General features: G+C 38.8%; 1 protein-coding gene across 4 annotated transcripts in view; it reads right to left on the bottom strand.

The window, feature by feature from the left end:
• The window catches only part of ZNF521 (zinc finger protein 521), a 281,396-nt gene that overhangs the window by 154,300 nt on the left and 107,880 nt on the right, over nt 1-19,216 (bottom strand). For all 4 annotated transcript variants that reach the window (XM_004683796.1, XM_012725910.1, XM_012725908.1 and 1 more), the window contains one exon: nt 4,506-7,858. In XM_004683796.1, the coding sequence (XP_004683853.1) occupies nt 4,506-7,858 (3,353 nt within the window). The remainder of the gene's footprint in view (nt 1-4,505; nt 7,859-19,216) is intronic.

The following is a 19,216-nucleotide window of genomic DNA, read 5'->3' on the forward strand; positions in this document are numbered from 1 at the left end:
TCATTATAGGCCCTCCCTGGTGGTGCAGTGGGTTAAAGCACTGCACTAAGAAGCTTAAGCCATTTCCACAAGAGTTCGATTCCCACCTGCCCCGGAGGAGATCCACATGGTGCGGCAGACCTCTCCTGACCCGCCCGCTGCTCCCCTCAGCAGTGCACTTGGTCCATCTGTCTGTTCTGCTCCCCACTCTGTCCCTGGTGAATCCTCTCACCCTTCACATCTCTGCCTATACCCCAGTCCTGTATGAATAGATAAATAAATTAAAAAAAAAAAGTTCAGTATATTGATCAATTGGATGAACGTAGAACTTAGGAGAAGTAACTAGTAAAAGCAGAAAATGCCTTGCAGTGCATAAAGGAAGTGAATGTTAAGAGAAAGTAAGAGCAATATTGAGAGGATTTTATGGAAAGGATGAGGATGAGGCAGCAGCTAGAGGAAAGTACCAATGAAAATATGAAAATGAATCTTGAACGTAGAGTTAGAAACTTCAATCTCCAGGTTTCTTGTCTAGTGCTCATTTTTTAGCTATGTGACCTTAAACAGATCTCAATTTACTAGGTCTGTTATACTGTTTGTAAAATAAAGCAGCTTAGTCAGGTGAAATCCATTGCCCCTGCTAGTTCTGGTTTGTGGCACTGTGTGTACATCAAGCAGCATGGAGATAATTGGCAAGCCTTGCAAAGGCAATTTCAATGGACTGGTGGGAATGCTTTGTATTGAAAATGCAAATAAATCATCTCTGGGAGAAAGCAGATCATTGAACATCCTGGACAAGTGGAAACAGAAGGACCTAGGCTTCTAAAATCATCTTGAGACAATATTTTGAGGTCCAGATGGTGCAGCACCTGACTAGATAGCCAGGCCAGTGTCAACGAACTCCAGAAGAAGAACTAACATTTATTCAACACATAGTAAATGTCAAGGTTCTGTGAGGTGCTTGATGTGCGAAAAAAAGTTAGATAACCAGTGTTCCTCCTGGTTCAAACCATCTGTACCATTTATGGAATTATTGTAAGTTATGCACAAATTCATATCATAGTCAATCTTTGAGGAGCAAAAGGAAATGAGTAGGTTGCCTTAAGTATTTTATTCAACACAAAGTCTGAAAAGCAAATTTAGTTTAATAATCATAAAGTTTTTGCATGAAGGAAGTGTTTTTACAGACTGAGAAAACATTGCACAGAAGGGCTGGAACTCAAATTCCTACCTCTAGTCTTCAAGTCCAAATTTCTCCATTACAAAATATTCACCTGCTACCATGCTACTTTAGGTATCCCAAGTCTTCGTTGTCTACTCCTTCGTTTGTATTGCACTTATCTGTCCCTGGGCTCTATGCAAATCCCTTTTAAATAGGTACGCTTTAAATACCTTTTAAATAGGTGACGGAATAACACACTTTCAGTTTTGAAAGTATATTCATTCCATGGTCTACCAATACCTTAATTGATAAATCATAGTCCAGAACAATTAATTTTGTTCTTGACAGTATGTATGTACTGGTTATTATTATCTCTCGCAGTCTTCTCTTTTCTTTTAAAGTCTCAATACTCAACAAAAGGAAGAAATAAAAATACCACCTACATTGCTAAATTTTCAATTCCCAACTAAGACACATAAGGAAATAGATACACAAGTCATATTTCTTTTTGTCATAAATTTAATCCCCACAAAGGCATACCTGTCTTTAGCAAGGACTTACATAATAACTTCTTTTATCTATACTGCTGAGAATTTAACCAAGGTTTAACTTGGTTAAAAAAATGTGAATAAATTAATATTTATGGTGTCTTTTTTCTTGGTGACTCATTATTTTTAGTATCTTTTTATAAAACTCTACATATGTTTAGGTAGTCAAGTCTAAGTAATATGGTCCACGTACATTTTCAATTAGAGAGGATCATGCAAGAAGTGGGTACTATTTTATGACTTAAACAGTATAAGGAAGAAATGCTAACAATGATAAAAATGATGAATAAATCAATGATCTTTTGACACACAACTGAATCCTAATATCTAATGAATTAAAGGTATTGTCCAAGTTCTTATTAGTCAGGTTTAATAGGGTACCCTTCTACCTATACATTTTAATCCTTAGTAACTGTGATGAAAAAGAAACACTATTGTAAGAATTAAAAAAGTATTTTAAAATCATGTCATATAGTATTCTATGTAAGCAAAAGATACAATTACCATTAAGAATTTGGGCATAATTGGCCCTTCCTGATGGCGCAGTGGGTTAAAGCACCACACTAAAAAGCTAAAAGCCACTTCTGCATGAGTTCGATTCCCACCTGCCCCAGAGGTGACCACATGGCGTGGCAGACCTCTCCTGACCCGCCCGCTGCTCCCCTCAGCAGTGTACTTCGTTGATCTGCCTGTTCTGCTCCCCACTCTGTCTTTGGTGAAGCCTCTCACCACCCCTGAGCCTCTGGCCTGTACCCCAGTTCTTTATGCACAAATAAATAAATCTTAAAAAAAAAAAAGAATTTGGGCATAATTAAAGACTTGGCCATCCCTTAGTATAAATTCTCCTACAATTCTAACCAAGTTAACCTGTAAATTTTATAGGTATACTCTTCATTTTGAAAATATTTCACCTCAAGTGGTATCATAACATATGGCAATTCAAAAAATAAACCATAAAAGCACAAGAAAAAAGCCAGCATATCTTTTCATCAATAATCTTTTAAAAACCACAAGTTCGGGTTTGCCTAGTTTTAAATGAAAACATACTACCAATATTCTCAGTCATACACACAGAGTCATTTTAAGTAAATTTTACACACTATTTAAGTTAAACATGAATATGCAAACTACTTTTTCCTTCTCTTTCTCCATATATACATACAGGAATGTATGTATATACACTAGGCATAATGTATAATTTAATGTATAATTTAACTCTCATTCAAAGCATTTTAAAAATATGACATTTGGGTGACAATTGGAGAAATCTGAATATGGACTTTGACTTGATGATATTACAGATTTACTTATTCTTTAGCTGGTTTAATTAACTGCCTTAGCTAATGACATGGCTAAGTGGAAAGTGCTCCTGTCCTTAGGAGGCATCATGACATCTGTAACTCCCTTTCATGTAGCTCAGGTTGCGAAGAAACAGAAGAAAATGTAACAAAATGTTTGCATCTGCTCAATCTGTGTAATGGTAATGCATATTTTTTGGTGTTATTCCTTTGAGTCTTTTTTTTTTTTCTAGATTTAACCTTTTTGAAATTTAAAAAAAAACTGGGAAAATAATACATTTCATATGATTATAATTACCAATACGTAATCCAAAAGAAAATATTTTATACAACACATAAGCCGTGAGCCATTATCAAAACTATGTTCTGCCAGCTGTCCTCTTCAGTTTGAAAGGATTTCATTTAATGAGAGAAAGGTGCAGATTTACTTGAGGAACAAAAAAAAGGAAAAAGCAGCTTCAAAGTTTGGGAGTCTGCCTGTCACACAGATGCCACATTTCAGGAGAATGGGCTCTGGATTCCTTTTCTGCTCTTCCCTACCAGGGACTGATGACTATCTGCATGGAAATGCAGGGGGGTCTTCCTAGAGGGTATGAGTGCAGAGACAAGATAAGGAACATGCAGTGACCCCGAATTGAAGGGAGATGTATCTCCCTGGGGTTTTCATTTGGATGGCTCTCCAGATAGGAGCAGGTAGGGAGGTAGAAAGCGCTACCAGAAGCCAGGTGATAAAGCATAATGAAATTTTAATAAAATGAAGCATCTCTGCCCAGCTCCAAGAAATGAGGACTTATAAAACTATCTCATTTTGAATGTACTTGTCTCTTGTACTCCTTGTGGCAAGGAAAACATGAAACTTCTACTAAGGAGGAAAAAAAAAAAAAGAAACTGTAATTTTGATAATCAAACCCAGAGAGTGAAGACTCAGGGACAGTGCTTTTAAAAAGGATGTGGGGCATGTGGTGCTTAATAAATAAGGGCTTTTAAAAAATCCTGTTGTGAGGACGTATTTTCCTCACTACCCAGAAGACAAAGGAAAACAGTAAGTGTTGACAACATGCTATTAAAATGCCACCCCTACCCAATTTGTTATCCATAAATATATATATTCATTTTAATTTACTCTAAGCCAGCATGTTGGCTCATAGTATCTTACTTTTATGTCATTATCTCTCTGCCATGCACACAAGTCATAGCTGGGGATTTCAACTTGCAGTGGAACTATGCTGAGATTCCAGATCTCAGTGGTGTTGGCATGAGCACTGGTCTCTTCAGTCATAGAGAAGACAATATCCTAGGGAGACTGGAATTAGTCCTATTTTGCACCATTCAAGCCAAAATGCTGCTTATCAAGAAGCAAGTAATTGCTAGCTAATGGCTATGGGGGGGGGGGGGAAACGGCATTTCAATCTGAGCATCTCTTGGCACACGACAATAAATAAAGCTGAGGAAAAGTGTAAACATAAAGTGGGGACAGTTTCTTGAGGAGGTTAAATAGCAAACATCAAAAAGGCAAGTTACCTCATCCGACTGGGAGGGGCTGATTCTGGGCATCGGCGATACTTGTGGAGTTTTCAACTGTGTGCTGTTGCTATCTGGCACGAGCTCTCGGTGGACTGTTTGGATGTGGTTCTGGAGTTCACTTTCAGACTCAAACTTAACATTGCAGCTAGAGCAGCGAGTCTTCAGTCCCCCAGCCTTGCCTTTACCCTCCATGGCACTCAGATTCTCATTCTGGCCCAAGCCTGGTCTATTCGTGCCGGGAGGGACGTTGATGCCTGGGCTCCCACTCTTACTGAGATTCACGCAGCCAGCACACAGACCATATGGCAGGCCATTAATGTCAAGTTTCACCAGATCTTGCTTGGAACGGAATTCTTTGAGGCAAGAAGCACACTTGTACAGTTTTTGGACATGCTGGCCACGCCCTGTGGTCTGGACTGCAGACCCATTCCCTGTCTTTTGCATGTGGAATGTCCCATGGATTTTGAGTTCCAAGGTGGAGGTCACTGTCTGCATGCAGACCACACAGCGAAATCCTGTCAGGGAATTCCTCAAGTCGGGATGCATTTGGCAATGCTCTAAGAACTCCTCTTCACTCTGGAGAGGCATCTTGCAAATCCGGCAGTTTCCGGTATCGAGACTCTTACTATGTGTGACTTTATGTTCAGTAAGAGTCAAGAGGGAGGGAAAGCGCTCCCCACAAATAGGGCACATGTAGTGTTTGACGGGGCCAAGATGGGTCTGCATGTGTTCACGGAGGCCGTTTTCAGAGAAGAAGGTTCGAGAGCACACATTACACTTGTAATTCCCCTTAATGAGCTCGGCTTTTTTCTTCACGATGGCACTCTCTCCGGGTCGGATGTTGTGGTCTCGGAGTTGGTGGTTCTGCAGAAGAGTCTCCATAGTGTAGGCTGCCCCACAAATGTCACACCCGTACATGGGCTCCGAGGTGTCCACGTCTTCTTCACTCCCGTCATGACTGTTGTGAGACTCCTGGCTGTTGGTTAGCAAGGTCTGCAGCTCCACTTCCTCCTTCTGCACCTGCTCAGAAGCCCCATTCGTTCCACAGTTGGGAGTCTTGGTTTCAAACACGCAGTGCTTTTCCCGCAAGTGTTTCTCCAGCAGGATGATGGCGTGGAAGGCTTTGCTGCAGAACTTGCAGTTGTATTTTTTACTGTGAGTGGTGATGTGGCACTGAAGCTCCACCTCAGTGCCAAAAGACTCACCACAGAAAATGCACTTGTGCACTTTCCCTTGGTTCTCCAGGTGGTTGTGCTTCACATGCAGCTGCAGGTCAGTCTCGTTGCGGAAGTCCCAGTTGCAGGATGTGCACCTGTAGACTTTCTTTTCATTACTATGCTTCACCGCCAAGTGGAGCTGAATGGAGACCTTGGAGTCAAACACTTCTTGGCAGAGGGTGCAGCGGAAGAAGACAAAGGTGTGCATGTCCAACAGGTGTTTCTGGAGGTCATCCACTGATGTAAACTGTTTATCGCAACTCTCACAGATGTAATACGTTGAGGTGATCATGAAGTGGATGGTGACGTGCTTCAGCAAGGACTCTTGGTTGGGGAATTCCTTGTTGCACTGAGGACAGGTCAATTTTGGAAGCACAGTGTCAAGATGAGTTTTTAGGTGAGTCTGAAAGCTGTCTAGAGACGTGTACTTAGCACCACACTGATTACAGATATACTCTCCGGCCGGACGGGCAGGGGCACCTCCCACCGCCTGCATCATCTTAAGAGATGTCTGCTCGATAGCCACAGGAGAGAGGGGGCTCAGGGCCCTGGATTTCTTCCCATTGTGAATATAATTCAGGGCCAAAGGAATGTTTTTATGATTCTCTTTGATATGTTTATTCAATTTAAGAACACTATTGAAAATCGGGGAATTCGTACAATAGGAACAAGAATAGACTTCTACTACTGGTTCTTTTGGAGTCCCAAGCACTGGAGACCCAAATCGGGAGCCACTGAGGTCACAATGGACCTGTCTAATATGCTCTTCCAGGGAAGAGTCAGTGAGAAACCCCATGTAGCAATGGGGACAAAAGAAAGCATTGCTATCCTTAGCTGCAGGGTTGGCAAATCCATGAGAACATCGGATGTGTTCCTGAAGGGTGTTGAGGTCGTTAACAACTTCAGAGCAGAAGTTGCACTGGTAGACTATGGCAGGCATGGCAGAAACAATCAGACCTGGGTCCTGAGCTTCATGCACTTGCTTAAGATGTTCATTTAGGTTATAGAGTGAGGGCAACACTTCCAAGCAATACTGACAAATATGGGCCTGTTCTGGCTTATCTAAATGCATAGTTTTCAGATGAATCTGTAGAACTGCCAGACTTGAAAATAATTGCTTGTTGCAGTAAATACAACTGTAGGTAACTTTTGCTTGTTTACTAGAGGGAACGGCCATATCAGGGGTTTGTTGAGCAGCCCGCTTCCTCCCTCGACTCTTTGGGATTGGCGGGGCAGCCTCCACCATGGTTGAGCTGTCCACGGAGAGGTTGGAATCTGGAGTCGTGCTGGACACGGAGGTGTAGCCCACTGTGACTAGAGAAGGGCTGTTGCTGTGATTGCACGACTCCGGTTGCTGGTGACTATCCATGTGACTGTACAGTTCCTCCACAGTGTGGAAACTCTCGGAACAAATGCTGCAAGAGTGCTTCTTCTCCCCACTGTGCATCTGCTCCATGTGGTTCATGAGGGAGGTTTCCTCGACAAAAAGCTCATGGCAGTAGACACACTGGAGGGCTGCCCGGTCCTCGTTTGGGGAGCATTCAGGATGGCACTCGGCAATGTGCTTCTGGAGGTCCTCTGGGAAGTCAAAGCCTTCCTCGCACTGGCTGCATTTCTGAGTGTCCTTCATCTTCCAGTCCTCCATCCTGGAACCAGACTGGGAGCCGTCCTTGTTCCTCTCGTGAACCTGCATGTGTCCATGTAAAGAACTAGAAGACAGGAACCCACGGCGACAAATGGCACATTTGTATGGCTTGTTGGATGTGTGAGTCTTTAAGTGGATCTTCAAGTGATCACTTCTAGAGAACGCAGCATCGCATTCACTGCAGTGGTACTTCTTGTCCCCTGTGTGCAGTTTGATATGGCGGTCTCGACTCCGCTTGTGTTTGAACAGCCTACTGCAATAGGTGCATTTGAAAGGCAGCTTATCGCTGTGGCTTTGCTCATGATGCTTTAGGTAGCTGAGGCGGCTAAAGGACTTGTCACAGAATTGGCAAGGGTATGGGAGTCCAGGGCCACCTTCTTCCTCTCCAAAATCGCAACCTTCTCCATGGCTAGGGGAAGTCTGGTCCTTGCTAGAAGGTGAGGAGGCTGGCCAAGAGCAAGTGGGATCATCTTCAACATCCACTCCATCTGCAACAAGAAGAAATGGGATGTTTCATTTTACATTGTTTGATTTGGTTTACATGCCTTTAACAAGTACACATAGTTGGGCCATCTAGAACCAAGAAGGCAAAAAAAAAAAAAAAAAAAGGTTGGGGGGTGGAATATTTGAGTGGAAAATTTTCAAACCCAAGTCCAAAGCTTTTATTCTACATTTACTTTATACTGGGCTGTAAAATATAGAAGAAAAAAGATATTAAATAGTTCTATGTCTAAATTACCCTTTTATTACTTTTTATCATTCTTCCTTAGATGCAAGGTATATATTACACATTGACAATTTTATTAAAATGCAGATTTTAATATATTTAATGTTTCTTTTGTATTCATTGTAAAGTGATTTGCATATTATGTGAGCATCTGAAGAACCAAATGAAAAGAGGAAATATTACAGAAATGATTTAAAATTAATGCAGTCAACCCAGATGTCTAATATTTAATAAAAAATTCCCTCTGCATTTTGCTTGTTTTTATATAAAAAGGCAATTCTGAAGGACCAAAATCTTTTATGGGGTTCTTATTGATACAGACCTTATTGCTTTCAGCAAAAAAATATTAAAAAGTAAGCACATGAAAGAAGACAGAAAACACAATAATAATTATGTCTTGTGTAATGAAAGACAACTAGGATTTCTTCAATAACTGAAAGATTCGAATACCATAGACCAGGAAATAGATTATTAAATGTTAGAAGGGTACTGGTAGATATTACATGTAGCTAGGATCAGCCAGGATCAAGAAAAAATGAGAGTTTCACAAGGGCCAGATTGTAATAGTGTATTTTGTTTGGAAAGTTCAAGAGGTGGCCCACCATTTCTTCCTTTTGCAAAAGCTTCAGCGGCATGAACTTCCTTAGCCAAACAGGACCTGCACTTTGAGGTGAGCAGAGACAAAGCAACTTGTGAAAAACTGGAAACAGGAAAAGTGATAAATGATTATGGTAAATGCTGAAAGATTTATGAGTAACAAAGAGAAGACAAACAAGCCTGAAAGCCAGATACAAACTTAGGAAATTATCCAAAAAGTAACTTTAACTTATACTAAGTGTTTTTTTGTCTGTTTGTTTTTGTTTTTAGCTATGTTCGTAGTGAAGATGAATTCTTATTTCCATGGCTTTCTTAACATCTAAGTGGAAAATAAGGCCTCTCAATGAGGTTGTGAGGCTCTTTGCTTTCCAAAATAATCTATCAATCAAGATCAGAATAAACTGTAAAGGTTTTCATTCTCTGAAAGAGCAAAATTTTTCAAAACACAAATGAATAAAAAACCATAGAGTGGAGCAGGTGAGGGCAGTGATTCTGTTAGAATAATAGGCTCACTTTGAATATCACCAGGATATTCACCTAGCATTTAGAATATGAGCAAATAAGTTTCTGAATTCTTCAAAGCTAAGTTCACTAGCAAGTTAAATTATTAACATAAAAGTAGAAACTGGCCAGAATTATGTAAACACATTCCACGTCTGCTTTCTTTAAGGTAACAAGATTTTACTAGATTATCAACCTCTTGCTTATCCACAGGAAACAGATGAGGATCATTCCTTTCCTGCATCTAGAAACTGATGACAACATCATCTCACTATCAATGCCAGATGGCAACCATCTAACTCTGAGAAAACAACCAAACACCATTCCTGGATCCCTGCCCACTGCAACAAAGCTTCGCAATACAAGTTGAAAGCGCATGATTTCTGCATCCTCATTTATATGACTCTATAACCAAAGTGGTGCTTCCAACATAAGGGTCTGGTAATTGTGTGTGTGATTTTAATTTAAAGGTGAATACATTCCAAGAATATATGCAGATAAATTGAACTCACTACTCAATACATAGAAAAACAACTCTAAAAAAAATTTTAAAAAACACCAAAAGTCAATGATGATTCTAACTTTCCCTTAAAAAACTTTAAGTCATTTAACACTGCTATCCCTACAACAAACCACTTTCAAACATTTCCCCAAGTTAATATTTGTTAAATTTGTTCAGTGTCCTGATAAAAATTTGCCACATTTCACATTTATCTTTCAGACTTACATCCTGTTGTTTCACTTAAAAATATTTCCAAGCACATCATCTCATTTGTACAGTTGGGAAGAAGAGTGAATCAGAATTTGTCATGTCATCTAGACTAGAAGAATATAACTACTGAGCCTGAAAATTTAGCAAGTAGATTATTAAATTGCAGATTGTGCCCAGGCATGATACATTAGTATACAAACGTACAAAGAATTACAAGGCAATAGACCATTATAAACAGTGTGCAATCTCTGACACCATACTTAAATCAGGTTTTTGTCTGTGGGCTATGCCTGACTATACCTATTACATAACTGTTCTCTTCAGCCTGTAAATTTCAACTACATGTCAAGTGAACTGAGGGTCAGGATCAAGTTTTTACTGAAAGGAGGATTCAAGGGAACTGAAAACCTATCTTCATGACCCGTTAACTTGGTCTTAGGGTAAAAAAAACAGTGATAATCATAGTCATAATGATCATAATTATTTCTGTCTTCATAACAGAAATACGTGGAAACTGTGCCCTACACAATACATAATGCTAAACTGGGAAATGGCATTGATTGAATAGAAGCATACAGTTTGAGTAGAGACTGCTACTTTTAGAAAAATAAAGGTCTCATGAAAGGCTGATTTCTGTTTTAAAATCGAAATTGTTAAAAAAAAAAAAAAATCTCACAGCACTATAAATGGACCTATTCTCCCAGGGACACAGAAGGAACTCACTGACAAAACTCCCTGAGGGCTTGGTCTAGGATCTGAAGGTATCAACCTGTCTTAAAACTTTTGTGGTGGGTTTTGCTGCCAGCATTCTCAGAGATCTTCCTATGTCTTTGAAAGTTATCCAGTATCCATTAACTTAAGGTTTTCAGCAGTCACAACACAAACTATATTTAAACAGCTAATACAGAGTTAAGCAGTTTCTAGGGTTGTTTTTTGTTTGTTTGTTTGTTTGTTTTTGTTTTTGTTTTTTTGCAGATGGAAGAAACTATGGAAGATTCTCTCAACTCTGGTTTCTGAATCAACTTGTACTTCTTTTCCTTCTGCACTCAAAAAGTGCTACTTACTGGGAATGTCTTTCTGTGTTATTGCAAGTTTTCTGTAGTTCATTGTGAGGTACTTAATATGTCTGTTAAATTTTAATTTTTGGAATCAGTCACTTCACACTAGCTAACTCTCAGGGAGCGATAGCTCTTACTGAGGGGGGTTGCGGGGGAGGGGTTGGGAGAGAGAAAGAAAAGAAAACTTTGCTGGAAACCAGCTCCATGGTCTAACAGTCTATTTAAAGATGCAAATGTGTGTGCATAGTTAGTGCAGATGTTTTTCTACAGCAACTGTACTTGCTGAGTTTCACCATTTCCATAAAGCACATTAAAACAAGTGTGTGAACACTCCGAGATGAAAGTCTCAAACACTCCTGAGACTTTCAGTGGAAAGTGGAGCCGCCTGACTTTTCTCCAAGCAGACAGGAATGCCCATGATTCAGCAGCCTGAGTCAATAAAAGAGGTCCTTATTTCCTAATTTTGCTGGCTGGCCGCACTGCAGCAGCCTCTGTGCGCCTGCCAAAGGGGATGCAGAACTGGAACTACACCCAGCCGCTGAAGGCCTGTCTTTGTTAGCCAGCCAGCCTTCCCGACCATCTTCTGGCAACAGAACTGCCATATCCTGCAAGGAAGACCTCCATCTCAGGCTTGATGGTTCTCTTGTCTGCCTAAAAGGACGAAACAACAGATTTTGCAGGGTCTGTGTTGGAGTAGGACAGCTGGAAGCTCAGCAGCAGAGCAACACCTGTTCGGTCATATTTATGGGGGAAAGTGCTCACTAACAGAACAGTGAAGTCATACGAGGAGGTCTTCCACAGAAAATAGGCACCAGAGCACAAAGTACCTTTGTGACGTGAGCCACCAGCACCTCCTACAAATTGTGCCAATTCGGGAAGGAGACAGCTAACACTGGACATGATTTTTTCCCAGCTCCTACAGTCTTACACACTAGCATTCTCCATGAAGGGCTCTGCTCAGTGATAAAAGAGAGTCCTGCTATGCTCAGCTTATGGCCTGCCATTGAGGAAGGTAAATGTTAAAGGTCGTGGAAGCTCTTTAGCAGTCAAATCTAATCAAAGTAGCCAGAAGATAAAAAAAAAAATGAAAGTCCCAAAAGGAGCAAGAGAAGACAAGCTGGAGGTTTTGGGTAATTTAATGCTAATATTGTGCCATGAAGCAAGTCTTGGCTCACCTATACCTTACCAACTCCTGATGAAGAGGGCCCAAGTCAGTTAGTGTTGACTGCACAATCTGGGCAAAGCAAAATCACAAAAGAGAAACTAAAATCACAAGAATTTGCTCAATTACTGTAAATACTATAGAAATCATTTGAAGCTCCAAACTTATGGAAACTTGCTATAGTTTTAGTTCTTCCCTGGGCCAGACCTGGGAAAAGCTGGCTTACCCTCTTGCTACCTGCGCTCCTTCACTGTAACAGCAGAGTACTCTGTAAAATGCCCTTCAGGGACTCAGTATCGTGTATGTGTGTGTGTGTGTGTGTGTGTGTGTGTGTGTGTGTGTGTGTGTGACCCAGCAAGGCTTCCTTAACAGGGGCATGATTTACATCAATGGATACTTCTGAAGTGAGGTAAAGAAACACAAACACTGACAGGTTTGGTGCCTCTGTTTGCAGGAGGGTAATGATTCCGAATGAGAACTCAAAGTCAGGAGTCTGGAGTTTTATTTCTAGCTTCATAACTGACTTAGTGCCTGACCTGGCCAAGTCATTTAATCTGCCCCTACCTAGGTATTTCACCTGCAATATGAAGATAATAATTCTTGCTACTTACCCCCTGGGGTGTTACAAAGATTAGTGAATGTTTCTAGGGCACCTATCATTGCTGGAAGAAAAGCTGCATATGTAAACAAAAAGATTTATGTGTTGCATTTATTTATGTTTCCACATGAGCTTCTATACTACATGTATAGTATAAACATATTTTAACCTTTTTCTTTTAATGGAATAGTGGAATATGAGCTTTAAGGACTGGCTCAATGGAAATCTACAATGCCTTAAGCATCCACAGTTGTATATTCAGCTATCAAAAAAAACAAAATATAAATAGTTGGTGATATCTAAAAGTTAATGGACTATAAATCCATGCTGACTCTGTTCCAAGTATTAAATTATCATACATAAGACATAATCTTGGGTCTTTACAGACAGACAACCTTGGAACAAGTATTTTACTATGTAATTCTGAAGCCAAGTGTGTAATTTTGAAATTACCTCTCTTCTCCTTAAAACATTAGCAATATAGTCATTGCATTATTTAACATCAAAGTAAGTTAATTTAGTAGATTGTTTTCTTAAGTGTAGAGCAATAGGTTAAAAGAAAAGACCAGAGCAAATTTCCAGGTTAATTCCTTCATTTGTTTAAAATGATTCTTTATTTCTGCCAGCATACTATAGGGGCAGTTCTATATTTCTAGCTAAATAGATTCATAACCCTTTTTTCATTCATTAACTACCCAAGCCACCTTAAGATAAACTGAGAATCCTGTGGGAAGCACACAGGTATGCACAAATGCTACCAGAAGTTAGGCACTATTCATAGAAAACAGTATGTTGAAATGTGCATTTAATGGATACAAGCAAGAGGACTATCTGTCATATAACCTAGTGCCATCACAGTAACAATTTTATATATTTATATTTAAAGCCATCTGACAAGATTGCACAATATATTTGTAAAGTAAAGGTATAAACTCCTAAAAGATATGTCCATTCTAAATAACATATCATGCATTATTACAAACTGCTGCCCTTCTCAACAGAAATGGTAACAGTTTCAGACAAACTGCAAATTTAATAATGTAACTATAATACCCTTTTTTCCTAAACCAACATCCCCAATTAAATTTACTCTTCTGCCTATAACTTATTTAACCACTTGAAAATTAACAGTCTTTATTGAGTGTTCAAAAGAGAAATATAAACTTTAAAATTATTTATAATTCACAGATGCATTTAAATTCTGTAGTATTCCAAACTGTTCTGGAAGGACAAATTAAATGCATTAACAGCTAGGTTATAAGGAAAAAGTGTGGTCACCCATTAATGATAGCAGCTGTGGGGAGCAGGACCTGGTCGTACACAATTTTTAATATAGGCTTACTATGAATTCCAGACATCAGAGCTCAGAGGTTAATTTTTCCTTCCAGTATTCCCTAATAAAATGACACTCCCTTTCTCCAACATGTTTCTCCCTTTAATGTTTCAGATGAGCCAACATGAGATAAGAAGTTTCCACCTCTCCACTGTGCTCCTTAGGTAAAATCCTAGTCTTTCTATCCAGGCTGTCTCTTCCACCAGACTCATTTCTATTATGTGTGCTAAGAGAACTACAAATGTTTTGCTTGCTGTTGCTTAAAGTTCATTTGAACAGACGGAGCTCAATGAATTCCATCTTCCGCAGCCAAATTAAACAGAAAACAGTGCATTCTTAAGCAGTTCACACTTAACTCCACCTCTCAAATCAGAGGAAAAAGCTGATGTGAAACCAGTTAAGGAACAGTCATAGTCTCACTCGCGGAAATCAAGACATTGTGTTTCTTAAGCCAGACAGGAGGAAAAGTGGTTTCCAATTATGTGGAGGGTGAGAACGGTTTTGCTTTTTCTACCTTTCAGCTCACTTAAAAATAAATAAATACATACACACACATGCTCATACATGTGTGTGTGTGTGTGGTGTGTGTGTATATATATAGCTAATGATAAACACCAACCTCTTGGCATTCAATAATTGGCAGTCGTGTATTACACATCTGTTTACAATGCTGTAACTGTAAGAGTTCTGTATTGTTTAACATGTTTATCTTTCCTTTAAAATGACAGACATCACAGTGAATTTCCCGAGTCTTGTTTTTTATCTCTACTATTTTGAGTTAGAAGACATATATTACTATGTAGTCTTGTATTTATAAATGACCTCATACCAGAAAGAATTTGAAGCAGTTTTTATTGCTTATGTTGTTCATTCACTTACTTAACCAACGTTTATTAAGTGTCTACCACATATTTACTCTGGATACTGCTTATGAACTTCAGAATTTTTTTTTTGTTTTGCCTTTCTTGATAATAAAAGAAAAATTCTAGCCTGCCTCATAATGACTCTAAGAATCAACCATGACATTATATGAAAGAGCTTTCAAAATTACCAAGACTTAAAAATGTATTAAATTATTACTTCTACTGTGAAAGTTTAGGTTATATTGGATACATATTAACCGTACAAAAGAATAAAAATTAATTATCATTTAACTGTTGCTTTTCTCATAATGAGTTACTAGTAATTTCAAAGGAATTAAGAGGCAACGTTTAAAATTAGACAAACAAAAATGCAAAAATAAATCTTCTGAGTGCTATTATAGCAATCTTGAAAATCAAAGTATAGTTGTTCATTCCTTAAAAGCTACATGCACTGGCAAGTTGTGATTAATTCATTAGAGGAGTGAAAGCCCCACAATGGAATGGCTTGAATTCAAAATTTTGATGATACAGTCCAAAGTTCTAGTACTAGCTCTTTAGTTCACTATTTCACTTGTTTAGAAATTTCTTGAGGGACATTCTATTTTACTTCAAAATCTTTTGTACTGATTAAAAAAACAACAACACCTATTCAATTTCAAAAAATGAGCAACACTTTTTGAAAAATACTCAACAAATTTCTTAGTTCTATAATGTCAATTGATAGTAATTTTAAATTAACCATTTCATGGTGGTAAGGGGCTGTAGGGCTGGGTAAAAGGGAAAAAAGGGATTTTCCACTAAGAAAACTAAGTTAGAAATTTGTTCCTTCAGAAAAATTCCTTCTACCATGTTACTGTTTTTTGTTTTGTTTTGTTTTGGTTTTAAAGAATTGTCATAGCTCACTAAAATCTATTTCAAAAAAGAATCTGGTCTTAGAATAGTTTGTCATGTTAAACTACACTTTAATGATTACTTTGCCAATATGTAGGTTTGTCCAAGCCTAGAACACTTTTGGTCACAAGAAATTTTAACTTCCTGAAATGGTGTTGACTCATGCTGAATTTCACCTGTGCTATATCCACAGTAGTAGTACAACTGACATGAATTTTTGGCAATTTAAAAAGGCCACTGTATACTTCACTGCAGTTAAAGCCACTGGAGAATACAAAAGTGTTGAAAGGCTAAAATTTAATTAATGACCAATTAGCACCCCCTGTGGGTTCATTGTGCAGTAAAGTGATAAATACGGTGTGCTAATATAGAAAAAAGCTGTTACAAAGATTGGGGGGGAGAGGGGAGAATACTACTGCAATTATCCATTCTGTATTACAATATATATAGACCTCGGTGCTCTTGATTTTGATGTTCATGTGTCCAATAAGAAGCCTTCAGGTCTGTATAAAGTAGTCACTTTTTATTTTCAGGCACAGGCTTTGGCTATATCAGTTGTGAAGCTGGAGAGTAAGCCAGTCAGATGGCTAGTGAGTACACAGAGCCAAGCTGCTGCAACCAAAAGCAGTTTGCATCATCTATGCCTCAATAAGTGTGTAAGTGTTTTATGAGAACTTAAATGCGATGGTGGTATCAAAAATTGGGGAATGCCAGATCATTGTGAGACTTTTTGCATATGAAGAGATCTGCAGGATCAATCACCAAGGCATCCTCAAAGGGATGAATTTTTATAGTGTTCAACAGAATCATTAACTTTCACATTAACATGTACATAGTCATATTAAAATTGACAAGTGAGGTTGGATCCCAAGTAATCCTAATGATATAAGTAGGCCTTTATTTCAAATGATACCGCGTTTGCTGAAATGCTGTACAAACTGCAGAGGCCTCTAACTCATCAGGCATGACAAATATTTCTACACAGGTCATGTTAAATCAGTGTCTTTATTCACATAGGCTTTTTTTTTTTTTTCATTTACCAAACGAGGCAAAATAAGCCTCGAAAGAGCAATTCTGAAAATGAAGCTGAATGTCAATTTGCTAGATTTTTCCAAGTTCTGTATTTTTCCCTTTGTTTTGTATTTCTTACTTTGGTTCAGTTTACTCTCCTCTCTAGAACTTTTACCTAAGAATGAAATAAAAGTAAAATCCAAACCAGTACATTCTATCACTTTTGTTGTTGCTAAGTCTTGGCAATTTATTTATGGAAACCAGTCAGTGCTAGTTAAAATTGTGGCAGATAATATGGGCATATGTGTGTGTGTGTGTGTGTGTGTGTGTGTGTGTGTGTGTGTATATATATATATATATACTACACAGAATTGAAAAAATATTTAGAATAAATGATTTATGTTAAAGTAATTTTTGTATTTAGATACATCATAAAATATTAATTGTAATAACCATTAAATATGAGTAAATACACAGATAACTATTAGATATGAGTAAATACGCAATCATGTCTTAGGAGAGTTTATAAGTTTTACGATGCCATTTTTACTGATTAACACATGTAATTATCTTCTTTTATTAAATTATATGCCTATGTCAAATATCCCTCAAATAGTGACAAAGTCAGGCCCCCCAAAACTCTATAAAATTTCCAAATAATACAATTTCATTTTGCCTACATCCAAGATAACTTCAACATCACAAAACAATATAAAAGAAAAAATCCAAAGTAGTGTAGCAACATTAACAGAATAGGAAATGAAGGTAGTTGGAAACCAGGGAAGTGACTCACTTCACAGCGACATGCAGACACCTATCCCTCCAGTGTCCAACATATTGAATATAAGCAGAGTGTACAAAATCCCACAGAAAACTTAAGGCGCTCATAAAATTGGCATAAGAGTAAATTATGAAATCCTATTCTGGTAATAAGGAATCTGAAATGTACCTGCTTGATCCAACTATGGAATATACCAATTCTAAGTGATCATTTTCATGAAGAATTTTATGGCAATGTTTTCTGCCTTTGGGAAGAGAAATTGGACATCAATGCACATACATATGTACAAGGCTTATTGGTATGACCTTTGTCAAAGCCTGTTTCTTATACTCAAAGACAGAAAGCCTGCTAGCACAGTCCTGGGAGCCTGCCTGCCTCAATGCTGTCTGTAACAAAGGGCTGGTTCCGAATCTTTAGGAAACCTCTTCCCACATCTGAGCTCTACTCTTTTCTCCTAGGTGACCTGATGTTGCTTAGCATGGGTTATGCATACCTTGGATCTGCCTTGGGGGATCAAAGAAAAGAAAACATGTGAATTTGATTGAAGCCTACACAGAGAAAAAGGAAGTCAAGGCTGTCATTCTTAACTTTTTATATGTATGAAATGTATGTTTTAAGATCTGTGAGAAGTCTTAGTGTTTTCAAAAAGAAATTGCTAACTTTACAGACAAATACAAGGGTAGATGAGGATGAGTATCATGTTAGAATCTTACACTAACATTAGCAATTGATGGTGGCAACACAACTCAAACCCAAGTTCCTAGTGCCCAAGAAAGCAGCTCTGTATCTGGGTTAGAAAACTCTCAAGGCCCACCTTTTCCTAAGATTAAGATTCCACACTTTCTTTTGTCAAAGACTAACCTCTCGTTCAGTTAGAAAATGAATTCATGGCCCTCCCTAGTAGCGCAGCGGGTTAAAGCACAGCACTGAGAAGCTAAAGGCGCTTCTGCATGAGTTCGATTCCCGCCTGCCCCGGAGGTGACCACATGGCGTGGCAGACCACTCCTGACCCGCCCGCTGCTCCCCTCAGCAGTGTACTTCGTGGATCTGCCTGTTCTGCTCTCCACTCTGTCTCTGGTGAAGTCTCTCATGCCCCTGAGCCTCTGGCCTGTACCCCAGCTCTGTATGCACAAATAAATAAATCTTTCAAAAAAAAAAAATGAATTCACTCTAACATGTATACACACATGCAAGGAGGAATTAAAACAAACAAACAAATCCATGAGCTAAGAACCTGCTGTTGAGAAATCATTACTGTCTACTTAAGTAATTTTACTTTTGCCTACTGAATAGGAAAATCTCAGTCTCCTTCTCTTCCTTTTGCCCCTCTTCTCTTAACAGTGGGTTTCCCTCCTTCCTTCCTTTCTTCCTTCCAACTTCTCCTCTGAGGGTGGTTTGACAGATAAGAGATAATAAAAGGCATCATCAAATTGGTGTTGTGATCAGCTTCACCTACCTCATGCTCTCACCTCTAGAGACACATTCTCATTCATCATTTCCAGTGAAACACACATCAAAGGCCCTTCCACATCTACCCCCACTGCCCTTTCTCAAAGATTACTGTAGTTACTATGGCACAACAAAACCAAAGCCTGACCCTCTGCCCATCAGA

The sequence above is a fragment of the Condylura cristata genome, unplaced genomic scaffold, assembly GCF_000260355.1.
Source record: "Condylura cristata isolate star-nosed mole 26May11 unplaced genomic scaffold, ConCri1.0 scaffold00016, whole genome shotgun sequence".
Classification (NCBI taxonomy): domain Eukaryota; kingdom Metazoa; phylum Chordata; class Mammalia; order Eulipotyphla; family Talpidae; genus Condylura; species Condylura cristata.